This window comes from Thunnus thynnus, chromosome 4, assembly GCF_963924715.1.
Source record: "Thunnus thynnus chromosome 4, fThuThy2.1, whole genome shotgun sequence".
NCBI lineage: Eukaryota > Metazoa > Chordata > Actinopteri > Scombriformes > Scombridae > Thunnus > Thunnus thynnus.
The window spans coordinates 18,800,202-18,828,155 of NC_089520.1; the positions used below are offsets into that span (position 1 = coordinate 18,800,202).

At 38.3% G+C, this 27,954-nt stretch overlaps 2 protein-coding genes across 4 annotated transcripts; both read left to right on the top strand.

Annotated features, from left to right (window-relative positions):
• Positions 1 to 215: 215 nt before the first annotated feature.
• srsf3a (serine and arginine rich splicing factor 3a) lies at positions 216 to 9,133 on the top strand. Of its 2 annotated transcripts, none has more exons than XM_067587170.1 (7): positions 216 to 368; positions 1,012 to 1,063; positions 4,957 to 5,167; positions 5,275 to 5,409; positions 7,665 to 7,703; positions 7,791 to 7,877; positions 8,019 to 9,133. In XM_067587170.1, exons 2-7 carry the CDS (start codon positions 1,057 to 1,059, stop codon positions 8,044 to 8,046), a joined length of 507 nt encoding a protein of 168 aa, XP_067443271.1. In that variant the 5' UTR covers positions 216 to 368; positions 1,012 to 1,056; the 3' UTR covers positions 8,047 to 9,133. The 2 variants fall into 2 exon arrangements, with proteins under 2 accessions (XP_067443271.1, XP_067443272.1); XM_067587171.1 differs by having other exon boundaries at positions 237 to 363.
• A 115-nt stretch (positions 9,134 to 9,248) lies between these two features.
• rab44 (RAB44, member RAS oncogene family) lies at positions 9,249 to 27,938 on the top strand. 2 transcript variants are annotated; one of them, XM_067587162.1, is made up of 10 exons: positions 9,249 to 9,425; positions 9,802 to 20,862; positions 21,844 to 21,908; positions 22,763 to 22,836; positions 22,956 to 23,081; positions 23,166 to 23,247; positions 25,169 to 25,283; positions 26,455 to 26,553; positions 26,662 to 26,738; positions 26,891 to 27,938. In XM_067587162.1, the coding sequence occupies exons 2-10, from the start codon at positions 9,820 to 9,822 to the stop codon at positions 26,976 to 26,978; spliced, it is 11,769 nt and encodes a 3,922-aa protein (XP_067443263.1). In that variant the 5' UTR covers positions 9,249 to 9,425; positions 9,802 to 9,819; the 3' UTR covers positions 26,979 to 27,938. The 2 variants fall into 2 exon arrangements, with proteins under 2 accessions (XP_067443263.1, XP_067443264.1); XM_067587163.1 differs by having other exon boundaries at positions 22,959 to 23,081.
• Positions 27,939 to 27,954: the final 16 nt, after the last annotated feature.

The following is a 27,954-nucleotide window of genomic DNA, read 5'->3' on the forward strand; positions in this document are numbered from 1 at the left end:
ATCTGAATACTCCTTCCACCTTCAGGAGATGGTGATGTGCATCTATATTGAATATTACATTTAAGTAATCTCTTTGACTTGTTTGGAAAGAAGACTTCTGTCTACTACAAAGTTTCTGTTTAACGGACAACACAATGAGGATGATTGTGACAGGCTTCCCGCTCCGCTACAGCAGGTGGCAGCATGTTCATTTAACGTCGGTTTGCGAGAAGAAAGGCGAGCAGTTGTGCCTCTTCCGCTCTGAGGATGTATAAAGACAACTTCCGCTCTGGCGCTAACAACAAGTGAAGCTAGCCGCTGAGACTAGACGGTCGGCGTGAAATCTGCTGATAACACTTCTGTTGAACTGTAGCTACAAGAAAAGTGAGGTACATTTTAAACATTATTTACTTTCTTCTTCCACGTTTGTATCAAGAAACGTGATTAGTGTGCGGGTGGGCACAGAAGTTTTTTTTTTAATAATACCGTCGTGACTAATGCTAACTTTGCTAGCTACCACATCTTCTGCGAGCTAACACAGCTAACACATGTTTGCATGTTTGATTGGAAATCCTGGCTGCATAAGTGTTTGTTGGCAAAATTAGACTCAAAAGTACTCGTGATTTTGTAAATCGGCCACATTGTTGTCTTAAACGAACCGAAAGTTTTAAAGGCTAACGTTTCTGTTTCTTAAGCTGCAAGCTAAATGAAATCGAACTACTTTTTATTGCTAACGAGTGTTAGCTCAACATTAAAGTAGAATAATACTTTCTATAATCGGGGCTCGTTTATTTTGCCTTTTACGCAGTTTGACATCGCTTAATGATGTTGTATTTCCGTGGTAGTCAGACCAGCATCTGTGGACATGAACAATCCTCTTGTGTTTTGAAGAGGCTCCGTAGAGAAACAATTAAATGCGACGTATAGTCGAGTCAAAATGGACTCTGAACCAGATAACATTAGATTGTGACAATGCATTTATTTTACACTGAGGTCTGTTAACAATTCCCTACTGTCTTTCTGTCCGTTTAGGCACATCTGACTGCAATACAGCAGAAGATACTTGGACCTGTTGAAATGGGAGGTATGATGACTTGTTACTTCACTAATTTATTAATGTTACTTTTCTCTACAATAAGACACTCACATCTTAACACATTAAGTTTTGTGGTTAACTTAGTTAATAGATGACAGTCCAGACAGAAGTCTTTGCCATGATAGGGTAGGACATAATAAGCAAATAAATTGACATGGATAATATTCTCTTTGAAATAGTGCACTTAACACACATAATGCAAGAGAGAAACTAGTCTTCTGAGTGTTAACAAGAGTCTTATAAATGGTTAAACTCTTTCTGCCAGTTTAGTAACCTAACTCTGAGAAATTTAATTGATAAACCATTTGATAGATACAATACACTTTTAGGTACAATAATCAGACAGGAATGTCTGGCTAATCCAGGCAAGATACTTCAAATCAACTTGATGCAATAATCCTGTAAATCCAATGTTAGAGTCGTAGATCACTTTTTTTGTTGTAATAAGTAATGTAACACGTTATTTATGCAATTCAAGTAATAAGTTATTTAGTTACATTTTCAAATAAGTAATCCATTACTGTTAAAATATTGTAGCAGGCCGGGGTTTGCTGGGGCAAGAACTGAAGCAGAGAGATGATTTCATGAGAAACTGTAACATTATTGGTAGCAACAGGCATACCATCAATACTGCAATGCTCTCTTACAACTGTGCTGGAGGGTCGGTACTAACCATTCACATCACTTCACTCATGGTACAAAATGCATTTTTTCACAACAGCAAATCACAAACTATTAAACATTACAAAAACAATGTGAACAACAATAACGTTAATGACCGTGTACCAAGTAACATCTGTGGTGATTTTTAGAACAAAATTTAATTTAAAGGTATACTATGCAGGATTTTCCTAATATAAAAAAAAAAAAACACAAAAAAAAACAATGTATAGACTCATACAAACATAATCCCTCTAAATGATCACTTAAGACCCACTAGAAGTGTGTGGTGGTGCATTTATCTGCAGAGAGAGATTTATCTGACTCACTGCTTTGTTCTCACTACCGAAGCTCCATCTCTTCATTGACTCAATAGCTCGCTCGACCACCACCGCTGCTTTATCTCTTGCTCATGCTCTCAACTTGCTCTGGTGTCATTGAGCCACCAACCTTGAATCTTGTGTTTGCAAACGGCAACCAAAAAATCCTGCATAGTATGCCTTTTAAACTTATGTCCATAAACATATTGCCTCAGAGAATGCTGGGAAGCTCTGCCAACCTACCCTCAACACGCTACATATAACCATATTTCCCTGTTTCTTTTGTTGCCACAAAAAAGAAAATCCCTGACACATTCACACACTTCTTTTTATGCACTTATTCCTACTTCTTGGCAGGTAGCTGCATACTAGTGGAAGGTATTCAATCCTGTGGTTGTGTCAGTGCGCGTGTGATGCTTAGCATGGCATAGGACCGCTTTTACATTGTGGAAGTATTCGCATTATGCAAGGAATTACAAAGGTATTTTCATTTTTGGTAACACAAAAGTACTTGAGTTTTCTCAGTAGGTAACACTTTAATGTAATGAGTTACTTCTTAATTGCAGTAATGTTGTAATGTAACAGTTACTTTTAAAAGTAATGTTGCCCAACACTGGTTGTCAGTAAGTAATTCTGCTGAATAATTTGCATAAGTGCCAGAAACAGCTTTATGGGTATCGAGACGGAAACCTCCCTGTACAGTACAAGTACAGTGGTGGGGTGTGTTGTTTGAGTGACACAATGAAATACAATCCAGGAAGTTGAGTTGGAGCTACGGATTAATGCATTTAAAGGCTTATCAGAAGCCAAAACACCACACAGTAGTTTGTAATACTCACAGATAGGATTTTACAACTCTGGAAGGTTATCACAAGGGCATCTGTTTTGTTTTGTCACAAGATGAGAGGTCAAATAAGGCGTAACATTACAAAGTAATCTACCAGGAATGTGCACTTGATGTATTGCTGTTTTTCCATTGTTTTGGGGTTAGTTGTACCAAGCCATGCCTGGAGCACTCAAGTGTTTTTTACATTCCACAGTGACAAAGTAAAAGAAATTGTTTACCTGTTGGAGGTGTGCTGTTTGCAGAAAATGCAGTAGGAGCCTGTCATCTCCAGCCAATTATCAAACATCTCCCTGTGACTGTTTCTGCTTGTACTATTCCTCCTAGAATTATTTCTAACTCATTCACTGAACAAATGGCTCCAAATATAATATATATCTTGTTGTATAGACCTGTTTTTATTGTAGAATAGCACTGCTAACGAAGCTCTGCTAATTGTTATAAACACATTTCATTTCTTGTAAATTCTTCACAGCAAAAGCCTCTTGTTAGTTTCAGTTTACAGCTTTTAATATAAAGCAGGAAATGTTGGGTTTTCATCAGCAGTAACTTAACACAGCTCTGATGCAACTGAAAGCAATCAACAGTAAAATAAGGCAGATATCTGAAAGTACAAACAGGAACACAGGAGAGAAAGTTGACGGGGGGGAAGGGCGGGACAGAGTGCACAGTGAACTCAGCAGTCACACATTTCTCCTTTCTCTATTTCTCTGTTTTGCATCTTCAGGTTAGGCTAACCCATTGTTGCTAATTTTAGAGCTAACAGAGTTACGCTACCAATGGTTTCCCAGGCAACGACACAGAGGTAGACTCACAAACCGTAACAGTGCTGCCCAGAGACTCCCTAACGCTATTGATTTCCGAATGAATGCATATTTGGTGTTATTTTTGACATTAAAAAATTGGGGGGGTGGGGGCTGGCAGGAGTTCTTGTTATAATTATGGGAGAAACACTGATTCAGTTCGTTCAGTAAATGCTCGGTAAATGTTGAGTACAGTTAGACCCAGCAGTCTCCATTAGGTTGGGCGAGTTCAAAGTTCTGAAAACAACAGGGGTGTTTCGAATACAACCCCATTTTCACAGGTAATTTGTTAGTCTGTCCCTCCCACCACCGGAAATAATGGATTGATCCTGGAAGGCTATTGATGTAGCACTTTTCTCCTTATGAAAGTAACATGGCAATTATTCGACCAATGAGAATTTGGTCGGACGAGAGCTTATCGACCAACTAATCGACCAGGAGACTACAGCCCTAATGGTTATCCCCTATTCTGAGGCTGTAGTGGAAATGCATTTCATCCTAGGTTGGCTTGGTTCAGTGCAGCTAAAGCGGACCAACCCGGGCTAATAGAAAAACCCTATATGTGATCAGCCAACGCAGCACCTTGCCAGAAGACGTCAGGTTGCATTGCTGCAAAAGTTGATTCCGGTTCAACCTTTTTGCCGGACAACCACTGCATTTTTTTTTGCCACTATGTCAATGCACTGCCCCCATTCAAGTGATTGTGAGGCTTTTTTTCACGCAGACCTGATGTCGGTTTGAACACCCCCTTATACAACCAGTGGTGATAAAATAGATTTTTTTTTTTACCTCGGTATGACAAAGTATCTGAGTATCTTCAGTGTTAATCGTTGTTGCCCTAATTATAAACACTACTTCTGTGTTGACTCAAAGTAGGTGAGCAGAACGTCCAAATGTTGCTTTCAGGAATGGAGAAGTTGAATTGATCACATTTCTTGATAATCATTGATACTCATAATTTTGGAACAATGTTTCAACTTTCAGCCTTGATCAAAAACATGAATGCAAAATTAAATTTAAGACATTTGAATCATTTAACAACAAAAAAAAACAATTTAAAGAAGATAAATATTGGTTATGTGACAATCTTGTAGCAAGGAATTTCTCTAAATGTGAGAAAATGTTTATGGACACTCACCATCTTTTTATATTCAACCAGTCTTTCATGGATGTTTTAGGATAAATTGCAACCATGTGTAAGCCACATTAATCATATCCCTCTATGTTTTTTGTTTGTGTCTTTTTTCCTCTCAGACCCCGCTCTTAATAGAGACTGTCCCCTCGACTGCAAGGTTTATGTTGGGAATCTAGGAAACAACGGAAATAAGACAGAGTTAGAAAGGGCTTTTGGATATTATGGCCCTTTAAGAAGTGTGTGGGTTGCCAGGAATCCCCCGGGCTTTGCCTTTGTAGAGTTTGAAGATCCCAGAGATGCATCTGATGCTGTGAGAGAACTAGATGGAAGGTAACACCTTTTCTTAGTATTGTTCTTTTTGAAGTTTTCTTTTTTTATTATTTTTTTTTAAACTTTCCAACTAATGTTATCACCTTCTTTTTTTTTTCTCTCGTTAGAACCATGTGTGGCTGTCGAGTGCGTGTTGAATTATCCACCGGGGAAAAGCGCTCTAGAAGCCGTGGCCCCCCTCCATCTTGGAGTAGACGCCCTCGTGATGAAATCAGACGGCGCAGTCCTCCAGTCAGACGCAGGTATGCATTTCCTACTTGACGATTAATGTTACCATTTTATTTAAAATCTAATTTGCAGTGTTTTTTTAAAAGCACAAATGACAAAGCAGATTTCACATTCTCCACACACTGTAAGCATCAGTTGTTTGAGTCCTTCGAACTATAAATTAGTTTGGCAAAGCTGAATAAATCTGCCAACCTCTCACACTGGCAAACAAATCTCTTGTGTTTTTGCATCTTAAACTAATTAAAGCTTTGTCAACTTAAAAAAAAAAAAATAGCGATTTGAAGTTTCTAATTGGTCATCTCCATGGCCTGAATTTAATTTTTACGCTTAATGTTGTAGATCACTTCAGTAAAATAAAATCATTATTTGCACACATACAATATGAGTTCATCAATAGATAACCTGTGGATCTGGCTGCTTCGTGATTTGATTTATTGATGTCACTCCTTTGCTTTCTTTTTTTTTTTTTTTTTTTTTTTTTTTTTTTACTAATCCGATCCCACATTAACTGGAGTGATCCTCCTTTTTAAAGAAAAAAAAAAGCTTGGAAACATTTTGTCCTACGTTTCAAAAAGTAATTTTGTCTGTGCCAATTTAAGGTAGACAGCCAAGTCCAAAGGCGGCTTATGTCAGCACTTGACTATTTATGAACTCTTATAATAAAAATATGTATGTAAAAACACTTAACTCTACCAGAATTAAATTGCTGTACGGGGACATCTTAAGAGGCACAGTTAGCACTTCATCATCCATTAAACATTTTTATAGGAACTTTTTAGAATTACTTTCTGCAGGTGTAAATTTTGTTTTCTTTCTGAGTTCAGTTGCCATCTATTAATAAAACTGAACCCCGTTGCAGAGTCACCACCACGCTTCTCACCATCTGAGTCAGTCAACTAGTCCTCTTTCAGCATCATGTGACTGCTGTCCAGCGAGCCCCAATCAGCTTGGCTGGTGTTGTCACATGACCCAGGCGCACCGCCAGTCGTCAGGTTCCACCAACCTTTTGGTTCCTGCGCATGCAGTTCCCAGCATCCTCCTCTTCTTCCTCCAACCTTAACCCAATCGACAGCGGTCCACTTCACATTATCAACCAATCAGCGTCTTTACTCTTACTATTCTCCAAACAACTACTGTATCAACGGGAAGAGCCCTTGGCTTACATCCCTCCCCATCCTTCCCCCCAAAAAAGGCAGGGAAAATCTACAACTACCCCCTCCAACCAGCCACCAAGCAACTTCATATCTCCAACATTTGCATCATGTGGCAAATCCTCTCTGCAATTCGACCTCCCTCACCATCAGTCTGGCTACCTTGCGTCATTTCTATCTTGTCCAAATCCCCCAAAATAGTAAGTTGCTTTTATCCTGCTCTTTGTAGTTTTTATGCTTAATCTAGCTTTCAAAGCTGCTTGACAGTTTTCCCTCAGCACTTATGTAATTTAGACCATTAGACCAATTTCAGTGCAGAGTTGCAAAAGTCTAAAGATCAAAAGTTGTGGTCAAGGAACTTTGGCTGTGGGTTTTTAATCAGTTGTTCACAGTGCAATTGTGCTGAGTGCATTTTCATGGCTCGACATTAGGCCATTGTGAGTAATATCCATCGGTATAAAGTGTACTTTGACTTCGTAGTTTTTTACTATCTTGTTTTTACACATCAGTATTATTTCATCTGGAGTGCACCAGTGTCCTAATTAAAAAATCACATTGAAAATTTAAGTGTTATCAAGGATGTTTTGCAGCCACTGATCTTTTGAGGTTGTAGGTTACAGATGGTTTCGGTGCTACAGTGATGAGTCTTACCACTGGTTCAGTTTTCTGTATCTGATTAGATCTGTTTCCATTGAAATACATTTACTTTTATCATATACTTTGCAAAGATACTAGTATTGCACAGTATACTGCCAGTGTTTAAAACCAATTTTCTACCACCACTGCAGGAGACAGACAATTCTTGTAGTATATTTTACTTGATGTTTCCCAGGCGAGCCTTAATGTCGAGCCCTGATTTTGTTCTTAATATATTTCAATCTGGCTCCATGTTTGGTGCTCATTGGGCACAAAGTTCCCATTTAATGAGAATGAATAATAATGAATTGATCTTGATGAACTCCGTCAAGATCTCATGGATGCAGATGATCCTTCTGTTAACAGTCTAGGAACAACATGTAACCACGTTTCCACGTGTAACCAGAGGTTTCATAAGTGATGGAGAGGGTAAAATTTTCTGTCCTAATTTTTTTCATGTCTTTGCTTCACCTACACCCCAGATCGCCGAGGAGGAGGAGCCTCAGCCGCAGTCGCAGCAGGTGAGCCCATGATTAAATGTTTTTAAATACTTTTTTTTTTTTTTTTTAACTATGTGTTGAATTGAATTTTGTGGTTTTGTCCATCAGGTCTCTTTCAAGAGACAGGCGCAGATATAGATCTCTGTCCAGAGACAAGAACCGTAAGCGCTCAAGATCCTTCTCACGGTCAAGGAGGTGAGTTTGTTCATTATTATTATTATTATTATTATTATCATTATTATTATTATCATTACAATATATAGAGTCTTAACTGTATTGCAGAAATATATCAAATTATTAGTAAGTCATTAACCAGTTCATTATTTGTTTTTACAGTCGCTCCCGGTCCAACGAGAGGAAATGAAAACATTACAGGATGGTTGATCTACAGGATTCTGCAATGGTTGTGAAAATACAAATTTTTATAGTCATGTTTTTCTTTTTAGATTTTATTTGCCAGCTCAAGGCAGCCTTAGGTTCTCAAAGTTACATCTTGTGTCATAGCAGTCTTTAGAATTAACAACAAAGGACTCAAGTGTTTTTTCTCCTTTTTGTCAGTTCTCATGGCAAGATTTTCCCATTTTACTGAAAAACATTTTTTGCCTTCAAATTTACTGTTCACATAAAATGAATTCTGTTACCCTGCATGTTTTAAAATGAAATACTGGAATTTTTTTTTACATTGCCATCCTGTTATTTTTTTAACTGTTGAATTAAAGTGCAGTGTGTAGAATTTAGTGGTATCTAGCAGAACGGACTCCACAGAAATGGAATATAATATTCATAACTATGTTTTAATTAATGTATAAGAACCTGAAAATAAGAATTGTTTTTATTACCTTTGGATGAGCCCTTTATATCTACATAGGTAGCGGGTCCTCTTCCATGGAGCCCGCCATGTTGCACCGCCATGTTGTCACTGTAGCTCAGAATGGACAAACCAAACACTGGTTCTAGAGAGGGCCTTTCAGTTTTTTTTTTTTTGCAAGTCTCACAGCCACTGTAGATTCTCCTACAAGCTTGGGAGGGGTATTCAGTTGGTTGCATTCTGCAGCCTCACCACTAGGCGCCACCAAATCCTACATACTGGTTATGGTCAAGTTCATGTGACGTTTTATTTGTTTTTGTTTGCTTCTTTTTTTTTTCTTTTTTTTTTAAAAAATATCCATTGACATAAATTGCTAGCTAAAGGTTACTCTGAGATGCATAAGAGAAGTATAGTTTATACCAGTGACAGAAAACAGACTCACAGCAAATGTTGGAAATACCGGTGCTGTTATTTGCAGACTATCTTGAAGCCTAAAACATCATCAGACATCATCTGTAACTGTATTTTACCATATGTCACTTTTCCAAAAGAAGGCATTTATTCTCAATTCATTCTCTGAGCTCTGACAATTTATGCTGATGCAGTTAACTTGTTCAATAAATGTTTTTCCAAGGTGACATTATCTCCTCTTTGCCTGTGCTTTGTTGGATAGTTAATAAGATACGAGAAAAAACTGGCCATGTGCAATGAGATTTTTGAAAAGTATGAAAAATGTAACTCGATTCATTTCAGGAAGTACGGTATGTTGTTGCTGTTAGGTGATAGAACTGCAAGTGTAACCCACACAGGAAGCTTTCAGTCATGGTTGCATTAAAAGGAACACCCATGTGTGAATTCTAACTACCGTTCAGCAGAGGCTGATACTTGACATTGCGAAGTAGCTCGTGAGACAACTGAAGTGCCAGATTTGGGTGGTAAGTACATATGATATAGTATCTATTTTGTACAAGGCCTGAAGATATTTAACTTAATTGTACCATAAAGCCATTTTATTTGATGGTAAATGTTATTTGGTGCAGTTCACCCTTATTAAGGAGATCTCTAAAATGCAGTTTTCACTTTAAAGTGAGTCTTTAGTTTGGTGTTAAAATGTTTCAAGTCTCAAATCAATATGCACTGATGTTTGTGCTGTGACATGCTTGTTAGAAGAAAATGCTTCTTTAGAGTGTTTGCATGTAGTAGCTTAAAGGAAAAAGTTACAAATTTAAACAATTTATTTGATGTTTGATGAATAGTCTAAATTTAGACTTGACTTACTGACACGTTGCACAACTGACTCTCATGCTATAGGATGAAAGACTTGAAGTCATGTCTGCTCAGAGTGGAAAGAAAAAAAGATGGGGCTCACGTCGCCGTGGGGGAAACCAAAGTGAAAGATCAGAGCCTGATGAGTTCCATGTAAAGGACATTACCTCTGTAGTGCAAGCCAACATACCAGAAGAAAATACTGAATCATTAAATATGTTATCTAATTCTGACTATTCCCAATTGGAAACCAAACATCCACCTTCACCAGAACTTATAGGGAACAGAAGAAAACTTGGATCTAGCCGTAGAAGTAAAGGAAGACAGCATGTCACTTCTGTTACTGAACCATACAACAAACCTAGAGAGGAAGTTGAGGAAAATACAAGTAATGAAACCTTTGAACCAACACAAATGTCACTAGCAATACAACCTGAGAGGCATACAGAATTAAGTCAAGGAAATGAGCATGATATCTTGTATGTGACACACGATAGCTCTTTGTATTCAGTCACTACGCAAGGTTATTCTTCTGAGGTTTATAACCCCAGCGGTTCAGAGGTTGACTTGGAAAGTTTAATTCCCAAAAATGAAAATCTGCAAGCAGAGCATGATCAAACAGAGACTGACTGTGAAGTGGTGTCTGATTCTTGTAAAATCATGCTGGGAGGAACAAACAAATCTGACACACTCGAGAGTGCAGAAGTCAGTGATCAAGTCGAACAAAATGCGCATCATGTTGGCACCTCTGATTTTATTAGTTCCAGTTTATATTTAAGCTCTGCAGTTGATCAGGAGCTAATTGACCAATTAAAATCCAGGGAGATGCCAGGAGAAGAACTCCCCAGTGTTGATTCTGTAACAGATACAGAAAACAAGAAAAGAGATGATGATACAGACTTGTTAAGGCAAGATGGAAATTTACAGGGCAACTATTTGGTCAGTGAGTCATATGTTAAGTCAGAAGATATAGAGTTTTCTTCCACACCAGAGACAACCACCGATAAAAGCAGTTTCGGGGAAAACACTGAAATTGAAAACAATGTTGAGCGAGCAACATTTTCATTACCAACAGAGGAGTTGTCTACAAATGAGGAACTAAATGAGCGCTTCAACTTATCTGAAGTCAAAGATGATCAGCATTCAGAGGATGCTGTAAATAAAGAGCACAAACAGGAGGTTAAGGCAACACAAATGCAAGAGATGCATCAAATTGATTACTCCTCTGAAAGCGTGATACATGATGCCACAGAAAAGTCAGATACTTGCCCTGAAATCCTGATTGACCAAGCTGAAATCAGGGACACATATCAATCTGAGTTGAGTGTGAAAAGTTCTGATGATTCTGTTCCTAAGCAGGAAATTTCAAATCCTGATGAAAATCAGGATGAGCATCACAGTAAAGAACGCAATATGGAGGCTTTGGATCAGAGAAATGAGGATGATCATGTATCTAATAAAAGAAAAATGGGGTCTAGCCGACGAAATAAAGGAAGACGACACATCAAGGACTCTGTTGCTGAATCATACCACAAACCTACAGAGGAAGTTGATCATGTATCTAATACCAAGGAACCTTGGATCAGCAACATAGCACCATGTCAGGTATATGAGGGTGAAGGCCAAGTAGAGGACGACATAAAACCCAGTGCTGAAGAAAAAGTTCATCAGGTGAAGGAGGGAATAATCTCTGAATTTGAGGAGGGCAAATCCTCTTTACAAAACCTGCAATCAGAAATAAATGCTCCTTTGGACTCCCAACCTCAGGGTGATTCTATAAGCATAGAAGAGCAAACTGACAGCAGCCTCAACCCCATTGGGAACAGGAGGAAAATGGGGTCTAGCCGACGAAATAAAGGAAAACAACACATCAAGGACTCTGTTGCTGAATCATACCACAAACCTACAGAGGAAGTTGTTGAAAATATGAGGGGCAGTGAAGCCTTTGAAACAACTAAAATATCATTAGCAACAGAGCCAATATGGCAAGAAGAATTAAGTCAAGAGAGTGAGCCTGAAATGACACATGACAACTCTTTGTATTCAGCCACTACACCTGGTTATTCTTCTGAGGTTCAGAACCTCACTACAACAAACCATCCAGAGACTGTCTTTGAAGGTTTACTTACCAAAAGTGAAAATGTGCAAGCACATGATGATGAAAGAGAGACTGACTCTACAGTGGTGTCTGATGTTTGTAAATCTGTGGAAACTATGCTGGAAGAAAGAGACAAATCTGACACTCCTCAGACTGAAGACATTAGTGATCAAGTCAAAGAAACATCACATCTTGTTGGCATCTCTGCGTTGACTAGTATAAGTGTACATTCAAGTTCAACAGCAGATCAACAGCTGAATGACCAATCCAATTCCAGGGAGATGTCAAATGAAGAACTCCCCAGTGTTTATTCTATAACAGATACAGAAAACAAGGAAAGAGATGACGACACAAACATGTTGAGGCGAGATGGAATTTTACAGGTTAACTATTTGACATGTGAGTCACATGTAGAATCAGAAGATGAAGAGTTTTCTACCACACCAGAGGTAACCACCGATAAAACCAGCTTCGGGGAAAATACTGAAATCGAATACAATGTTGAGCGAGCAACATTTTCATTACCAACAGAGGAGTTGTCTACAAATGAGGAACTAAATGAGCATTTCAACTTATCTGAGGTCAAAGATGATCAGCATTCAGAGGATGCTGTAAATAAAGTGCTTGTACAGGAAGTTAAGCCCACACAAATGCAAGAGATGCATCAAATTGATTACTCCTCTGAAAGTGTGATACATGATGCCACAGAAAAGTTTGATACCTGCTCTGAAAACCTGATTGACCAAGCTGAAATCAGGGACACGTATCAATCTGGGTTGAGTGTGAAAAGTCCTGATGATTCTGTTCCTAAGCAGGAAATTTCAAATCCTGATGAAAATCAGGATGAGCATCACATTAAAGAACGCAATATGGAGGCTTTGGATCAGAGAAATGAGGATGATCATGTATCTAATAAAAGAAAAATGGGGTCTAGCCGACGAAATAAAGGAAAACGACACATCAAGGACTCTGTTGCTGAATCATACCACAAACCTACAGAGGAAGTTGTTGAAAATATGAGGGGCAGTGAAGCCTTTGAAACAACGAAAATATCATTAGCAACAGAGCCAGTATGGCAAGAACAATTAAGTCAAGAGATTGAGCCTGAAATGACACATGACAACTCTTTGTATTCAGCCACTACACCTGGTTATTCTTCTGAGGTTCAGAACCTCACAACAACAAACCATCCAGAGACTGTCCTTGAAGGTTTACTTCCCGAAAGCGGAAATCTGCAAGCAGATGATGATGAAAGAGAGACTGACTCTGCAGTGGTGTCTCATGTTTGTAAATCTGTGGAAACTATGCTGGAAGAAAGAGACAAATCTGACACTCCTCAGACTGAGGACATTAGTGATCAAGTCAAAGAAACATCACATCTTGTTGACATCTCTGCGTTGACTAGTATAAGTGTACATTCAAGTTCAACAGCAGATCAACAGCTGAATGACCAATCAATTTCCAGGGAGATGTCAAATGAAGAACTCCCCAGTGTTTATTCTATAACAGATACAGAAAACAAGGAAAGAGATGACGACACAAACTTGTTGAGGCAAGATGGAATTTTACAGGTTAACTATTTGACATGTGAGTCACATGTAGAATCAGAAGATGTAGAGTTTTCTACCACACCAGAGGTAACCACCGATAAAACCAGCTTCGGGGAAAATACTGAAATCGAATACAATGTTGAGCAAGCAACATTTTCATTACCAACAGAGGTGTTGTCTACAAATGAGGGACTAAATGAGCATTTCAACTTATCTGAGGTCAAAGATGATCAGCTTTCAGAGGATGCTGTAAATAAAGAGCACAAACAGGAGGTTAAGGCATCACAAATACAAGAGATGCATCAAATTGATTACTCCTCTGAAAATGTGATACAAGATGCCACAGAAAAGTTTGATACCTGCTCTGAAAACCTGATTGACCAAGCTGAAATCAGGGACACGTATCAATCTGAGTTGAGTGTGAAAAGTTCTGATGATTCTGTTCCTAAGCAGGAAATTTCAATTCCCGACGAAAATCAGGATGAGCATCACATTAAAGAACGCAATATGGAGGCTTTGGATCAGAGAAATGAGGATGATCATGTATCTAATACCAAGGAACCTTGGATCAGCAACATAGCACCATGTCAGGTATATGAGGGTGAAGGCCAAGTAGAGGACGACATACAACCTAGTGCTGAAGAAAAAGTTCATCAGGAAAGGGAAGAACTCCTTCATAAAGTTGAGGAGAGAGAATATTATTTACAAAACCTGCAATCAGAAATAAATGCTACTTTGGACTCCCAACCTCAGGGTGATTCTATAAGCATAGAAGAGCAAACTGACAGCAGCCTCAACCCCATTGGGAACAGGAGGAAAATGGGGTCTAGCCGACGAAATAAAGGAAAACGACACATCAAAGACTCTGCTGCTGAATCATACCACAAACCTACAGAAGAAGTTGTTGAAAATATGAGGGGCAGTGAAGCCTTTGAAACAACTAAAATATCATTAGCAACAGAGCCAGTATGGCAAGAAGAATTAAGTCAAGAGAGTGAGCCTGAAATGACACATGACAACTCTTTGTATTCAGCCACTACACCTGGTTATTCTTCTGAGGTTCAGAACCTCACTACAACAAACCATCCAGAGACTGTCCTTGAAGGTTTACTTACCAAAAGTGAAAATGTGCAAGCACATGATGATGAAAGAAAGACTGACTCTACAGTGGTGTCTGATGTTTGTGAATCTGTAGGAACTATGCTGGAAGAAAGAGACAAATCTGACACTCCTCAGACTGAGGACATTAGTGATCAAGTCAAAGAAACATCACATCTTGTTGACATCTCTGCGTTGACTAGTATTAGTGAACATTCAAGTTCAACAGCAGATCAACAGCTGAATGACCAATCTCATTCCAGGGAGATGTCAAATGAAGAACTCCCCAGTGTTTATTCTATAACAGATACAGAAAACAAGGAAAGAGATGACAACACAAACTTGTTGAGGCAAGATGGAATTTTACAGGTTAACTATTTGACACGTGAGTCACATGTAGAATCAGAAGATGTAGAGTTTTCTACCACACCAGAGGTAACCACCGATAAAACCAGCTTCGGAGAAAACACTGAAATTGAAAACAATGTTGAGCAAGCAACATTTTCATTACCAACAGAGGAGTTGTCTACAAATGAGGAACTAAATGAGCATTTCAACTTATCTGAGGTCAAAGATGATCAGCTTTCAGAGGATGCTGTAAATAAAGAGCACAAACAGGAGGTTAAGGCATCACAAATGCAAGAGATGCATCAAACTGAATACTCCTCTGAAAGTGTGATACATGATGCCACAGAAAAGTCTGATACTTGCCCTGAAATCCTGATTGACCAAGCTGAAATCAGGGACACATATCAATCTGAGTTGAGTGTGAAAAGTTCTGATGATTCTGTTCCTAAGCAGGAAATTTCAAATCCTGATGAAAATCAGGATGAGCATCACAGTAAAGAACGCAATATGGAGGCTTTGGATCAGAGAAATGAGGATGATCATGTATCTAATACCAAGGAACCTTGGATCAGCAACATAGCACCATGTCAGGTATATGAGGGTGAAGGCCAAGTAGAGGACGACATACAACCTAGTGCTGAAGAAAAAGTTCATCAGGAAAGGGAAGAACTCCTTCATAAAGTTGAGGAGAGAGAATATTATTTACAAAACCTGCAATCAGAAATAAATGCTACTTTGGACTCCCAACCTCAGGGTGATTCTATAAGCATAGAAGAGCAAACTGACAGCAGCCTCAACCCCATTGGGAACAGGAGGAAAATGGGGTCTAGCCGACGAAATAAAGGAAAACGACACATCAAGGACTCTGCTGCTGAATCATACCACAAACCTACAGAAGAAGTTGTTGAAAATATGAGGGGCAGTGAAGCCTTTGAAACAACTAAAATATCATTAGCAACAGAGCCAGTATGGCAAGAAGAATTAAGTCAAGAGAGTGAGCCTGAAATGACACATGACAACTCTTTGTATTCAGCCACTACACCTGGTTATTCTTCTGAGGTTCAGAACCTCACTACAACAAACCATCCAGAGACTGTCCTTGAAGGTTTACTTACCAAAAGTGAAAATGTGCAAGCACATGATGATGAAAGAAAGACTGACTCTACAGTGGTGTCTGATGTTTGTGAATCTGTAGGAACTATGCTGGAAGAAAGAGACAAATCTGACACTCCTCAGACTGAGGACATTAGTGATCAAGTCAAAGAAACATCACATCTTGTTGACATCTCTGCGTTGACTAGTATTAGTGAACATTCAAGTTCAACAGCAGATCAACAGCTGAATGACCAATCTCATTCCAGGGAGATGTCAAATGAAGAACTCCCCAGTGTTTATTCTATAACAGATACAGAAAACAAGGAAAGAGATGACAACACAAACTTGTTGAGGCAAGATGGAATTTTACAGGTTAACTATCTGACACGTGAGTCACATGTAGAATCAGAAGATGTAGAGTTTTCTACCACACCAGAGGTAACCACCGATAAAACCAGCTTCGGAGAAAACACTGAAATTGAAAACAATGTTGAGCAAGCAACATTTTCATTACCAACAGAGGAGTTGTCTACAAATGAGGAACTAAATGAGCATTTCAACTTATCTGAGGTCAAAGATGATCAGCTTTCAGAGGATGCTGTAAATAAAGAGCACAAACAGGAGGTTAAGGCATCACAAATGCAAGAGATGCATCAAATTGAATACTCCTCTGAAAGTGTGATACATGATGCCACAGAAAAGTCTGATACTTGCCCTGAAAACCTGATTGACCAAGCTGAAATCAGGGACACGTATCAATCTGAGTTGAGTGTGAAAAGTACCGATGATTCTGCTACCGAGCAGGACATTTCAAATCCTGATGACAAACAGGATGAGCATTCCATTGAAGAAAGCAATATGCAGGCTTTGAACCAGAGAAATGAGGATGATCATGTATCTAATACCAAGGAACCTTGGATCAACAACATAGCACCATGTCAGGTATATGAGGGTGAAGGCCAGGTAGAGGATGACATACAACCCAGTGCTGAAGAAACAGTTCATCAGGTGAAGGAGGGAATCCTTTCTGAATTTGAGGAGGGCAAATCCTCTTTACAAACCCAGCAATCAGAAATAAATGCTACTTTGGACTCCCAACCTCACGGTGATTCTATAAGCATAGAAGAGCAAACTGACAGCAGCTTCAACCCCATTAGGAACAGAAGGAAAATGGGGTCTAGCCGACGAAATAAAGGAAGACGATACATCAAGGACCCTGCTGCTGAATCATACTATGAACCTACAGAGGAAGTTGTTGAAAATATGAGGGGCAGTGAAGCCTTTGAAACAACTAAAATATCATTAGCAACAGAGCCAATATGGCAAGAACAATTAAGTCAAGAGAGTGAGCCTGAAATGACACATGACAACTCTTTGTATTCAGCCACTACACCTGGTTATTCTTCTGAGGTTCAGAACCTCACAACAACAAACCATCCAGAGACTGTCCTTGAAGGTTTACTTACCAAAAGTGAAAATGTGCAAGCACATGATGATGAAAGAAAGACTGACTCTACAGTGGTGTCTGATGTTTGTGAATCTGTAGGAACTATGCTGGAAGAAAGAGACAAATCTGACACTCCTCAGACTGAGGACATTAGTGATCAAGTCAAAGAAACATCACATCTTGTTGACATCTCTGCGTTGACTAGTATTAGTGAACATTCAAGTTCAACAGCAGATCAACAGCTGAATGACCAATCTCATTCCAGGGAGATGTCAAATGAAGAACTCCCCAGTGTTTATTCTATAACAGATACAGAAAACAAGGAAAGAGATGACAACACAAACTTGTTGAGGCAAGATGGAATTTTACAGGTTAACTATTTGACATGTGAGTCACATGTAGAATCAGAAGATGTAGAGTTTTCTACCACACCAGAGGTAACCACCGATAAAACCAGCTTCGGAGAAAATACTGAAATTGAATACAATGTTGAGCAAGCAACATTTTCATTACCAACAGAGGAGTTGTCTACAAATGAGGAACTAAATGAGCATTTCAACTTACCTGAGGTCAAAGATGATCAACATTCAGAGGATGCTGTAAATAAAGAGCACAAACAGGAGGTTAAGGCATCACAAATGCAAGAGATGCATCAAATTGATTACTCCTCTGAAAGTGTGATACATGATGCCACAGAAAAGTCTGATACTTGCCCTGAAAACCTGATTGACCAAGCTGAAATCAGGGACACGTATCAATCTGAGTTGAGTGTGAAAGGTACTGATGATTCTGCTACCGAGCAGGACATTTCAAATCCTGTTGACAAACAGGACGACATACAACCCAGTGCTGAAGAAACAGTTCATCAGGTGAAGGAGGGAATCCTTTCTGAATTTGAGGAGGGCAAATCCTCTTTACAAACCCAGCAATCAGAAATAAATGCTACTTTGGATTCCCAACCTCATGGTGATTCTATAAGCATAGAAGAGCAAACTGACAGCAGCTTCAACCCCATTAGGAACAGAAGGAAAATGGGGTCTAGCCGACGAAATAAAGGAAGACGATACATCAAGGACCCTGCTGCTGAATCATACTATGAACCTACAGAGGAAGTTGTTGGAAATACCAGGGATAATGAAATCCTTCAAGCAATGAAAAGATCACTAATTATAGAGGCACCCGTGGAGGAAAAATCAGTGGAAACCATGCTGGAAGAAATGGACAAATTAGACACTTCTCAGACCGACGAGGTTAGCGAACAAGTAAAAGAAAATGCACAAGAGATGCCAAATGAAGAGCTTCCCAATGTTTATTCTGTAACATATACAGAAAACAAGGAAAGAGATGAGGACACAGAATTGTTAGGTCACCATGGAAATTTACAGGGCAACTATTTAGTCAGTGAATCACATGTACAATCAGCAAAATATCACGAAAACACAGAAATTGTATACAGTGTTGAGAAAGCAATGATTTCATCACCAAATGGGAGGTTGTCTACAAATGAGGAACAAAATGAGCATTTCATCTTAGCCGAAGTCAGAGATGCCCAGCACTCAGAGGACACTGTAAATAAGGTACATGAACAGGGGGATAAGCCAACACAAATGCACGAAATGGATCAAACTGATCACTCCCCGTTTAAGGAGGGCAAATCTTCTTTACACACCCTGCAATCAGGAACACATTCTCCTTTGGGCTCCCTACATCAGGATGATTCTGTGAGTATCAAAGAACAAACTCACACAGGTGTCAACCCCACAGTGAACAGACGAAAAATGGGGTCAAGTCGAAGACATAAAGGAAGACAGCCTGTCAAGGACTTTGTTGCTGTATCAGACATGGACCTAAAAGACGAAGTTATAGAAAATACCTGGGGGGATGAAGCCTTTGAAACAATGAAAATGTCATCTGCAACAGAGACAACAAGGCAGGAAGAATTCAAAGACCAAACCGACCCAGGATTCGAACCCACTGAGGACATAAGAAGAATTTGTTCAACTGTGAATGAAGAAGATAACACACAAAATATGCAGGAGGAAGGCACAATTTTGTCAGAGAATGTCAAAGATGACTCTGTCAAATCCAATGAGGAAGTCAGTGAGAATGTAGATGATGCACATAAGAGCCAACAAGAGACACAAGAAAATTCAGATTACAGCGAAAACTTGCAAATAAAATCCAAACAGAGGAGAAGAAAGTTGGCCTCTAATCGCAGGGATCTCATAAGGAAACTAGGGAAAGAAATGGACAACAAAGACGAAACAGAGGAAAGCAACTTACATGCAGAATCTGATATAAGAAATCTTGACAAGGTGGAAAAGGTGGCAGAGATACCAATAGTAGTAACAACAGATGTATCACAAAATGAAAAGGCAAAACTATCACTGAGTACTGTGTATGAAGAACAGGAAATGAATGAAGCCAGCACTGTTCAAGATCAGGAGCAAATGGGACATAGCAGTACCTGTGAAATGCACAGTACAGAGAGAAATATGATATCCGGCCTAGATGATTTAATGGCTCTCCTTCCTGAAGAATCTGCCTCCTTCAGTGAGGAAGTAGTTAATGCTATTAAGTCTTTTCAGGTACCTGAGACTGACCCAGGAGACAGAAATGTAGTTGTTAGTGTGGAAACACCTCCAGTAGATGATGATAAAAGCACAGAGACTTTTTGTGAGACCACACAAAGTGATGAGAAAGGACCAAAAGACATAAAAGTAATACAGGGCCAAGATACTAATAAAAAAGAGGCTTTGAAACAGACAACAGAAGCACCTGGTGTAGCTGTGGCAGATTTGGAAATTGTGAAATCTGCAATCAGAGGAGCTGAAGAAGGGCATAAGAATGTCCAGGATAATATACAAGAGCCAAAGGATGTGAATGAGGGAGCGCACAATACAAACTTTGAGGTGAAGAATTCAAGTCCAAATCTAAATCAGACAAACAGGAGAAGAAAGTTGGGCTCTTCACGTAGGAGTCAAAAGAAGGAGGTGGATAATCAGGCAACAGAAACAAATATAGGAGATGCAATGACTGAATGTGTCTCTGGCATCAAAGAGAAAGAGCTACAGCTTCAGAAAGAACACAAAGACGGTGACTCTGAACCAGGGAAAGAAAAAGTTTTTGAAACAGTGGAGTACAGCCACACTGGTGATTCTTACACAGAACCTCCGAGTCACCAGACAGTTGAAGAAAATCCTGCTGTCTCAGGCCAGCTGGTTGAAACAGAGCTTCATCTGACTCCAGAAGATATCCCTGTAAAACTAGCCACCTCTCCCAAATATGATGCAATGTCAGAATTAGCATATGAAGGGAGAAGAAGAAAATTGGGATCTCACCGGAAGTCACATGGACACCAAACTGCAAGAGAGGGCAGAATAATAGAAGCAGAAACTGGGAGAGATGTCAAAACAATCACGGATAAGAGTGGCATCAAGACCTTGGAAGAGAACAGAGAAGAATCAGAGGTAAGCAGCAAAGTATATTTTTGTGTGCAATTTTATCTATTTATTTACAGTGAAAGAATTTGTAGTAAGAATCTTTAATTATGATTGTTTCAAATGCTACTTAAATGGGTGAGCAGACAGTTGTTTGCATTACATTTCAATTATTTCTTACTAGTTATGATCAGTTCTTAGTGAACTTAATCACTGCTCAACTTTGTTCTCACAATTTAGTGCCTTTAGCCTGTAGTGAATGGTTATTATTACAGAAGTCACAGTGTTCTTTTGCAAAATAAGTCTTTAAAAAGCCTTTCCTCCCATTTGCATAAAACATCTTGAACAATAGTCTAAGCGTGCAAGTGTTGTTGCAAGAAGAGTAAAATGACACAATGAACCAAAATGAGGAACATGCAGCCCACACTACAAGTTTCACATGGTAGAAAGCAGAACATAAATATGTATCTTGTTTCTTGACCTCAATGATAGTTCATATTTTTGTTTAAAGTATTTAGCTGAGAGGTTTATACAGTTAGCATAAATGATAACCAGTTAAGAACTTACATAAAACTATAAACTATATCATGCAAACCTTAAAAGACAGCACAAAGCTTGCAAAACGTTTTTGTAATGCACATCTATTTAACATATAACAAAATAGGCCATATTTTTCATGCATTTATTTAAAAGCCCTGTGACCTACTTTTATATAAAATGTCACATTTTAGTGGTTGTAACATTACATTGGTACATTACATACAAACAGTACAATTTCCTGAAACTCTCATAATATCTTCAAAAAAAAACTGTACAAAACAAACACATCATGTCTTGTGTGCCAGAGATAGAGTTTAGGTCACCAAGTGTTGACTTTCAAGGGATCCATATAAAACCATTACCTTCTAATCATGTGGCAGACAAAAGAACAAAACAATGTATATCAAAATATAGATTCATTCTGAAATCAAAGTAGAATCTCCTCATCTGTCTCCTCTTTTGTCTCTGCAGGTTATTGAAAGTGACAAGAAACCATCATCCAACATCAGCATCTCAAAGACAGGAGAGCCTGTGAGGTAAGAGATATAAACAGCAGCCTCCAAAACTTTTCCTGCCACTTTGTTAGCTTAGCACAACAAAGTGTTGGCCTTCCCGCTTGGGTTACTCAGCTATATAAATCATCATAGAAAGTCAGGTTTTGTATGTAACTGCACAAGATAATTAGCATCAGTAAGGATTGACTACCACTCACATTCCCTCCTGCAATGTACTCCTGTTGTAGTAATGTTCAGACAATTCTACACTACACTTTTTTTTTTTGGCTAATCTGGAAATTTCTGTCTGTATGTGTCAGCATTCAGAACAAAGACTAACCATCCATCTTGTAATGCCAGTTCAAAACGAATCTATGCATTGAGCTGCTAAAGACGTTTGCCACTTATCCATTCGACTCATCCAAGTAGCCTCTGACTCATCTCTTAACTCACGCAAGCCTTACATCTCCGCTAATCCTTACACACATAGCACAGTACAAATATGTAGTACAAACTGCTATTACCAGCATGTTTTCTCACCATGATAGTGGCATGGTTGGTTTGCAGTGCATTGATGTTGTACAGCTTCCAAACAGGCTAAGAAGTCTATAGTGAGGTCACCACTGGACTGAGTTAAGAGAAAAGACAGAACAAAGGGATATACAGTATTTATTATGTTTAGATGCTCAATGTAACTCTGATGATTAATCTTGCAAAGAAATGCAAACATTTAGAGTGAATAACTGATGATTGACAAATAAACTTGCAGAATCCTCAGCGTATACTGTAGATATTGTTTTAATTATGCTGTATTTATAACTTTTATGCTAATATGTTTGTTTTTTATTGTGGTTCACACAAGCAAAGAGTTTACCAGTTGGTTTTCTCTTTCACAGTGAGAGGATTTCAGTCCAACACCATTATGCTGAAGTCCGCCTGGGTCAAGAGAGTCAAAAAAGTCTTTCTTTAGGTAAACAGACTGTAAATCCTTACACATTTCAGTCACTGCAGAAGGCAGCTGATAGTACACAAGTAATGAGAGAGGGAAGTTGTAGGATGAGAAATATAAAATGTGTGTTTTCATTTTAGCAGATAATTACAAAGGAGCAAACCGTTACAATGTGGTCATGATTGGAGACAGCAGTGTGGGCAAGACCTCCTTCATGAAAAGAGCTCAAAGTGGGAAGTTTTCTTTTGATTTACCTGCCTCTGTTGGTAAGCTCCTGATTTTATTCTTGAGATTATTCTCATAAATACATGTAAATATACAGAATGATGTTACATAAATATATTTCGTAGGTCTTGATTCATGCTTGTGGAATGTGGTGGTGGACGGAAAACCTGTGGTGCTACAGTTGTGGGATACAGCAGGACAAGAAAGGTAAGTTTATTTTTACAGCACATCACTGAGACACTTGTACCAATTATCGCTGTTTCAATTAAATTGATTATGGGTGAAAGCAGTTGTAATGCAGAGAATAGATGTGTGTGTTATGTTTTTCACCCCGCAAATACAGGTCATTTTTTACATTTCATCTCACATGATGTTAAAAAGTTCAAAGAGTAATTGTTTAAGAAAACAGGCCAAGATGTCAATGATGTCACCAAGAAAGAAAACCTGCAGTCCTTTCAAGTGTGAAATCATTTTTCTACCCAAGTACCCATGATATAAATGGTGGTATAAAAGTGTGAACATGAAAACAGAAAACAATTTCATGTGTCTCACGACTAGCGTCTTGATGCACTCCATAATGATAGGTGTTATTGCTACAAACTGGTTTCCATCGACGCACATCACAGTTGAGTTTTTTGGCACAGAGATTCTGATGTACGCCTACAAGTTTTGTCTAACCACTGCAAAATGATCAGATTATTTCCTGAGTACCTCTGGATAGAGTCCTCCTGATGATGGCAGAGTACCTGGTCATGAGAGCAGGTTAAAGGTTTAACGTTGTTTAGTGCATCTAAGAGGAAAGCATGATTGTCAAAGGGACATGGTGTTATTTTGTGGTTTGTGATGGCCTCAATGCATAATGTCACACGCTCAGTGTGTCTTCCTCTTCTCAAATGACACGTACTCGATGTTTCTTTTGAGCACAGGAAATGGCTGTGGATTATTTGTGAAGTCAATTTTATTCAAGGGGCTCCACAATCTGCAGTGTACGACAAAACGAGCCATATCCGGACAGACCCTGATTGTCTGGCACATATGGGTTTCTGTTCCTTTGCTCTTTAGTAGCGCAGGGCAGCTTTTCTCACAGGCCTGAGGGCTCTCCTGTCACCCTATCTGAAGGCAGCATCTTGGCTTTTCAGCTGTGTGTACACGTTGGCAATCAGCCGAGCCCTCTGATTAGCACATATGATGACGCTTACATAAGTAACATCCTCTATGCTCTTGCTATTGTAACCAGTCACGGATCATTTTCACCTGAATTTACAGGTAACAGCCTCCTGGACATGTGCCAGACAATGTGTTCAAAACAGTCTTTGAGTTCTGGGGCCACCTTTTTTCAGAACTGGTTTGGCTCATCTCAGCAATGTTTGGTATGTTGATATTAGCACGAGAGATTTGGTCACAGCAGCAAAGGTGCAGTCTATGTGTACATATGTGTGTAGCTGTCTACACAAGTTGCAAAGTTGACATGTTGGTTGAATTTTAGGAGGACAGATATTAGATTAGTGTGGTTTTAATGCATCCCGACAATGGAAAGGCTGTTGGCATGTGCAGTTTGGAGTTCAGTAATGGCTCCATAGAGTGTATTGTTAGAACTGGAGTGTACACGCTGAATCATTTGTCATTTCAACTATTAAATCAATCTAAATTACAGGCTCTCACCTAAAAGTCACTATACTAGTTAGTCACTATTTTTATGGACTAAAAATAAAATAAGGTTTGTGGTTTTCCAGAGAGAGGTTTGAGCTTTGGTGTACAAATAGTTTAACACAATTACAATGATTACATCGTTAGTGTTTCCAGGTAAGAGGTCGAGAGCGCGTCTCTTGAAAACAGCTTCAGGGAACTCTTGGCTTTCTTCTTTCTGCAAACTCAACAAACCAGTATCATTACATCTTTAAAAACATACACTCTACCTTTGGGGCATTTAGTCATGGCTCACTGTGTCTCTCTGTAATATTTTCTCTCAGATGACATACATTTGTGATATTCACTTTTGAATGAATGTGAAAGAAGTAACTCGAAATTTGTGCCAGTTGTGTGAAGTTAGTGGCCTCCTCCTGATTTCAAAAGGTGTGTGTAACCTTCCTGCAACTTGTCTCTTATTATGTTCTTTACTGTCTTAAAGGTTTCACAGCATCACCAGACAGATATTTCATAAAGCGCAGGCATTTCTCTTGATATATGACATCACTTCCTCTGAGAGCTTCTTTGCAGTCCGCTACTGGGTAGACTGTATTAAGGTATGTTTTACTTTACTATTGAAATGTTGTCACCACATCACTGGCTTTGTTTATGCAGTGATTTTTCTACTTGAAATGATTATGTTGAAATGATGTTTTTATTCAAGGCCAGATATGTGTTAAAGTTGCAAATCATAGCTATGCAGTGAAAAACATGTATCTCCATATATATATGTATATATAAATATAAAACCAATTATTTTTTTTATCAAATTTTTCATCTAAAGCCAACTTTATCACATGTATCAGTGTTTAATTAGCAGTATGTCATAACACAAAGCAGCCGGACAAGAACTTTGCTACATTAAAATACTCAATACTGAACTAAAATTTGATAATTTATTATTTAAATTAGTAGATATTTAATCAAAGAATAAGTAAACAAGCTAAATATACATATGTATTTAATAAAACAAAAAATCTGACCGGGCATTTATTTGTTGCCAGCTGTCAGTACTTTTCAGTACTGAAATTTGAAACCCACCTCTAATAATGGGCTGGGGAAGTCTCAAAATAGTGTTGCTCTTTACATACAAGTCAGCCTTCAAGAGCATGAAATAAATATAGTCAAAACTAAAAATATCAAATATATATTGAATTGTATATTTAAACAGCAGCATTTACAGTAACTATGAGTAATATTTACAGTATGTTTTAACAATGTCAAATATGAATCAACAAAACTTTGCAAAACCAAAATTGATATTGAAATATATATATAAATTTTCAGTCAACACTTATTGAATGCTGAGGGGTGAACAAATTATTAGGGCTGCAACTAACAATTATTTTCATTATCGTTTGTTCTGTCGATTATTTTCACGATTAATCAATTACCCGTTTGGTCGATAAAATGTCAGAAGATGGTGAAAAATGTGGATCACTGTTTCCAAAAGCCCAATGTCATGTCCTCAAACAGCTAAATAAGATATTCAAAGTTTACTATTGTAGAAACTAAAGAAACTAGAAAATATTCACTCATATTACGTTACATTCATTTGAGAGGCTGGAACCGGAGAACTTTGGTTTTTTGTTCTTTAAAACATGAAATATTTGGCGATTAACTTTCTGTCGGTCACCTACTTTATTAATCAACTAATTGTCGCAGCTCTAGTCACATTTGACCCTTTCTAAAAAGTTACAATAATCAAAGTAATTCATGTTTTTGCAGGAAGGGGCTATGGACGATGTGACTGTTTTACTTCTTGGGAATAAGAGTGATTGTTCAGAGCGTAAGGTTGCCACTCAGGAAGGGGAAATTCTCGCTAAGGTATGAATCTGTTGTGTTACTACCACTCATGATCAAGACACCAGGAAATAATTAAATAACTAAGATGCTCATAGACCTTCAGTGAGCGCAGCTGTTTGATTTTCACAGGAGTACAACTTTGACTTCATGGAGTGCAGCGCTGCCACAGGTGAAAACGTGGTTCAGTCTTTGGAAATTGTGGCCAGGTAACATATTTCACATTCTTCACTGATATTTCCTTTGTCTTGTGTTTGTTTGTCACACACACTTATCATTTTTGCAAGCTTATCTTTTAGTATTCTGTCAGCTGTAATGTCGTTTGCCATCCACTGACTACTGTTGTTGTTGTTGTTTTCAGGCTATTGAGTCAAAAAGTTGACACAACAAAGGATGCTGTGGTGTTACGCAAAGAGCCTCAACAGAAAAAAGCATCAGGATGTTGCTGAACAGATGTGAAGTGGTGAAATCCTGCACACAGTGGACATACTGAACTGGCATTTCTGAATATTTCTGATATTTCTTTTGTCTTGCAAAATGCTTCAGATAATTTTTCACTCTAAGTTTTATCTTGTTAGACAAATCTTCCTTGCGGAATATTAAAGACTACCCGTTCAATTTCAAATTATCTCGCTGATCAATATTTAAAGAGTCTTGTTCCAGACTGAGATATTCCCATTTGAAGATGTAATGACTTATGTCACTGAGAAACCATTTTTATTACTTAAAGCACTTTCTCTTTCAAAAGTTTCTGAGGTTACTGATTTAAAAATGAGTTGTTTCCTCAAAGAGAATTATTAACTATATCGCACAGCTGTTGAATGTTTGTTTGACGGTGTCTCTATTTTATGGAAATTAATGATTAATTTTACTTTCATGAACAAATATACTTTAAATGTATATATATATATATATATATATATATATATATAAACCTTTAAATATCACCATCTTTGTTCTGTCTTAACGGGCAAATTACTTCTTGGAAGTTACAGAACATGGTACCAATTGTTATTATCAAGGGTCTAATAATATCTAATAAATGTAGTTTTTCAGTGTTTACAAGCAACTTGTGCAATATGTGAGCAAATCTTTTCATTTTAGCTGTTCAAGTACATAATTTTATTCAATTATTTTATTAAGTTTATTATGATTTTGTACATTTATCATTTGTTCTAAATGATGTAGGCAATCTGTGCACTTTCCACACAGCTGCCAGGTCAGCCAGATAATCATAAATCTATTTTATCCTCCTATAATTTAATGATTAACATGCCTTAAATCTCAATGTTATTTTTTTATTTTTGTGTATTTCCTTTTCACTTGTGTCCCTGTATTGTGTTCTAAATATCTTTAATCAAATTGCTGTAATGATATGTCTCATGCTTAATAAACCTCCAGAACAACAACTGCACGCTCACATAG

Bases quoted from the DNA above. Each gene is read 5' to 3' on its own strand.
- srsf3a (XM_067587170.1), top strand. The intron at 5,168-5,274 runs GTAACACCTTTT...TTCTCTCGTTAG, and splicing joins GTGAGAGAACTAGATGGAAG to AACCATGTGTGGCTGTCGAG. The intron at 7,704-7,790 runs GTGAGCCCATGA...TTTGTCCATCAG, and splicing joins CTCAGCCGCAGTCGCAGCAG to GTCTCTTTCAAGAGACAGGC.
- rab44 (XM_067587162.1), top strand. From the start codon at position 9,820: ATGTCTGCTCAGAGTGGAAAGAAAAAAAGATGGGGCTCACGTCGCCGT. The intron at 25,284-26,454 runs GTATGTTTTACT...ATGTTTTTGCAG, and splicing joins ACTGGGTAGACTGTATTAAG to GAAGGGGCTATGGACGATGT. The intron at 26,554-26,661 runs GTATGAATCTGT...TGATTTTCACAG, and splicing joins AAGGGGAAATTCTCGCTAAG to GAGTACAACTTTGACTTCAT.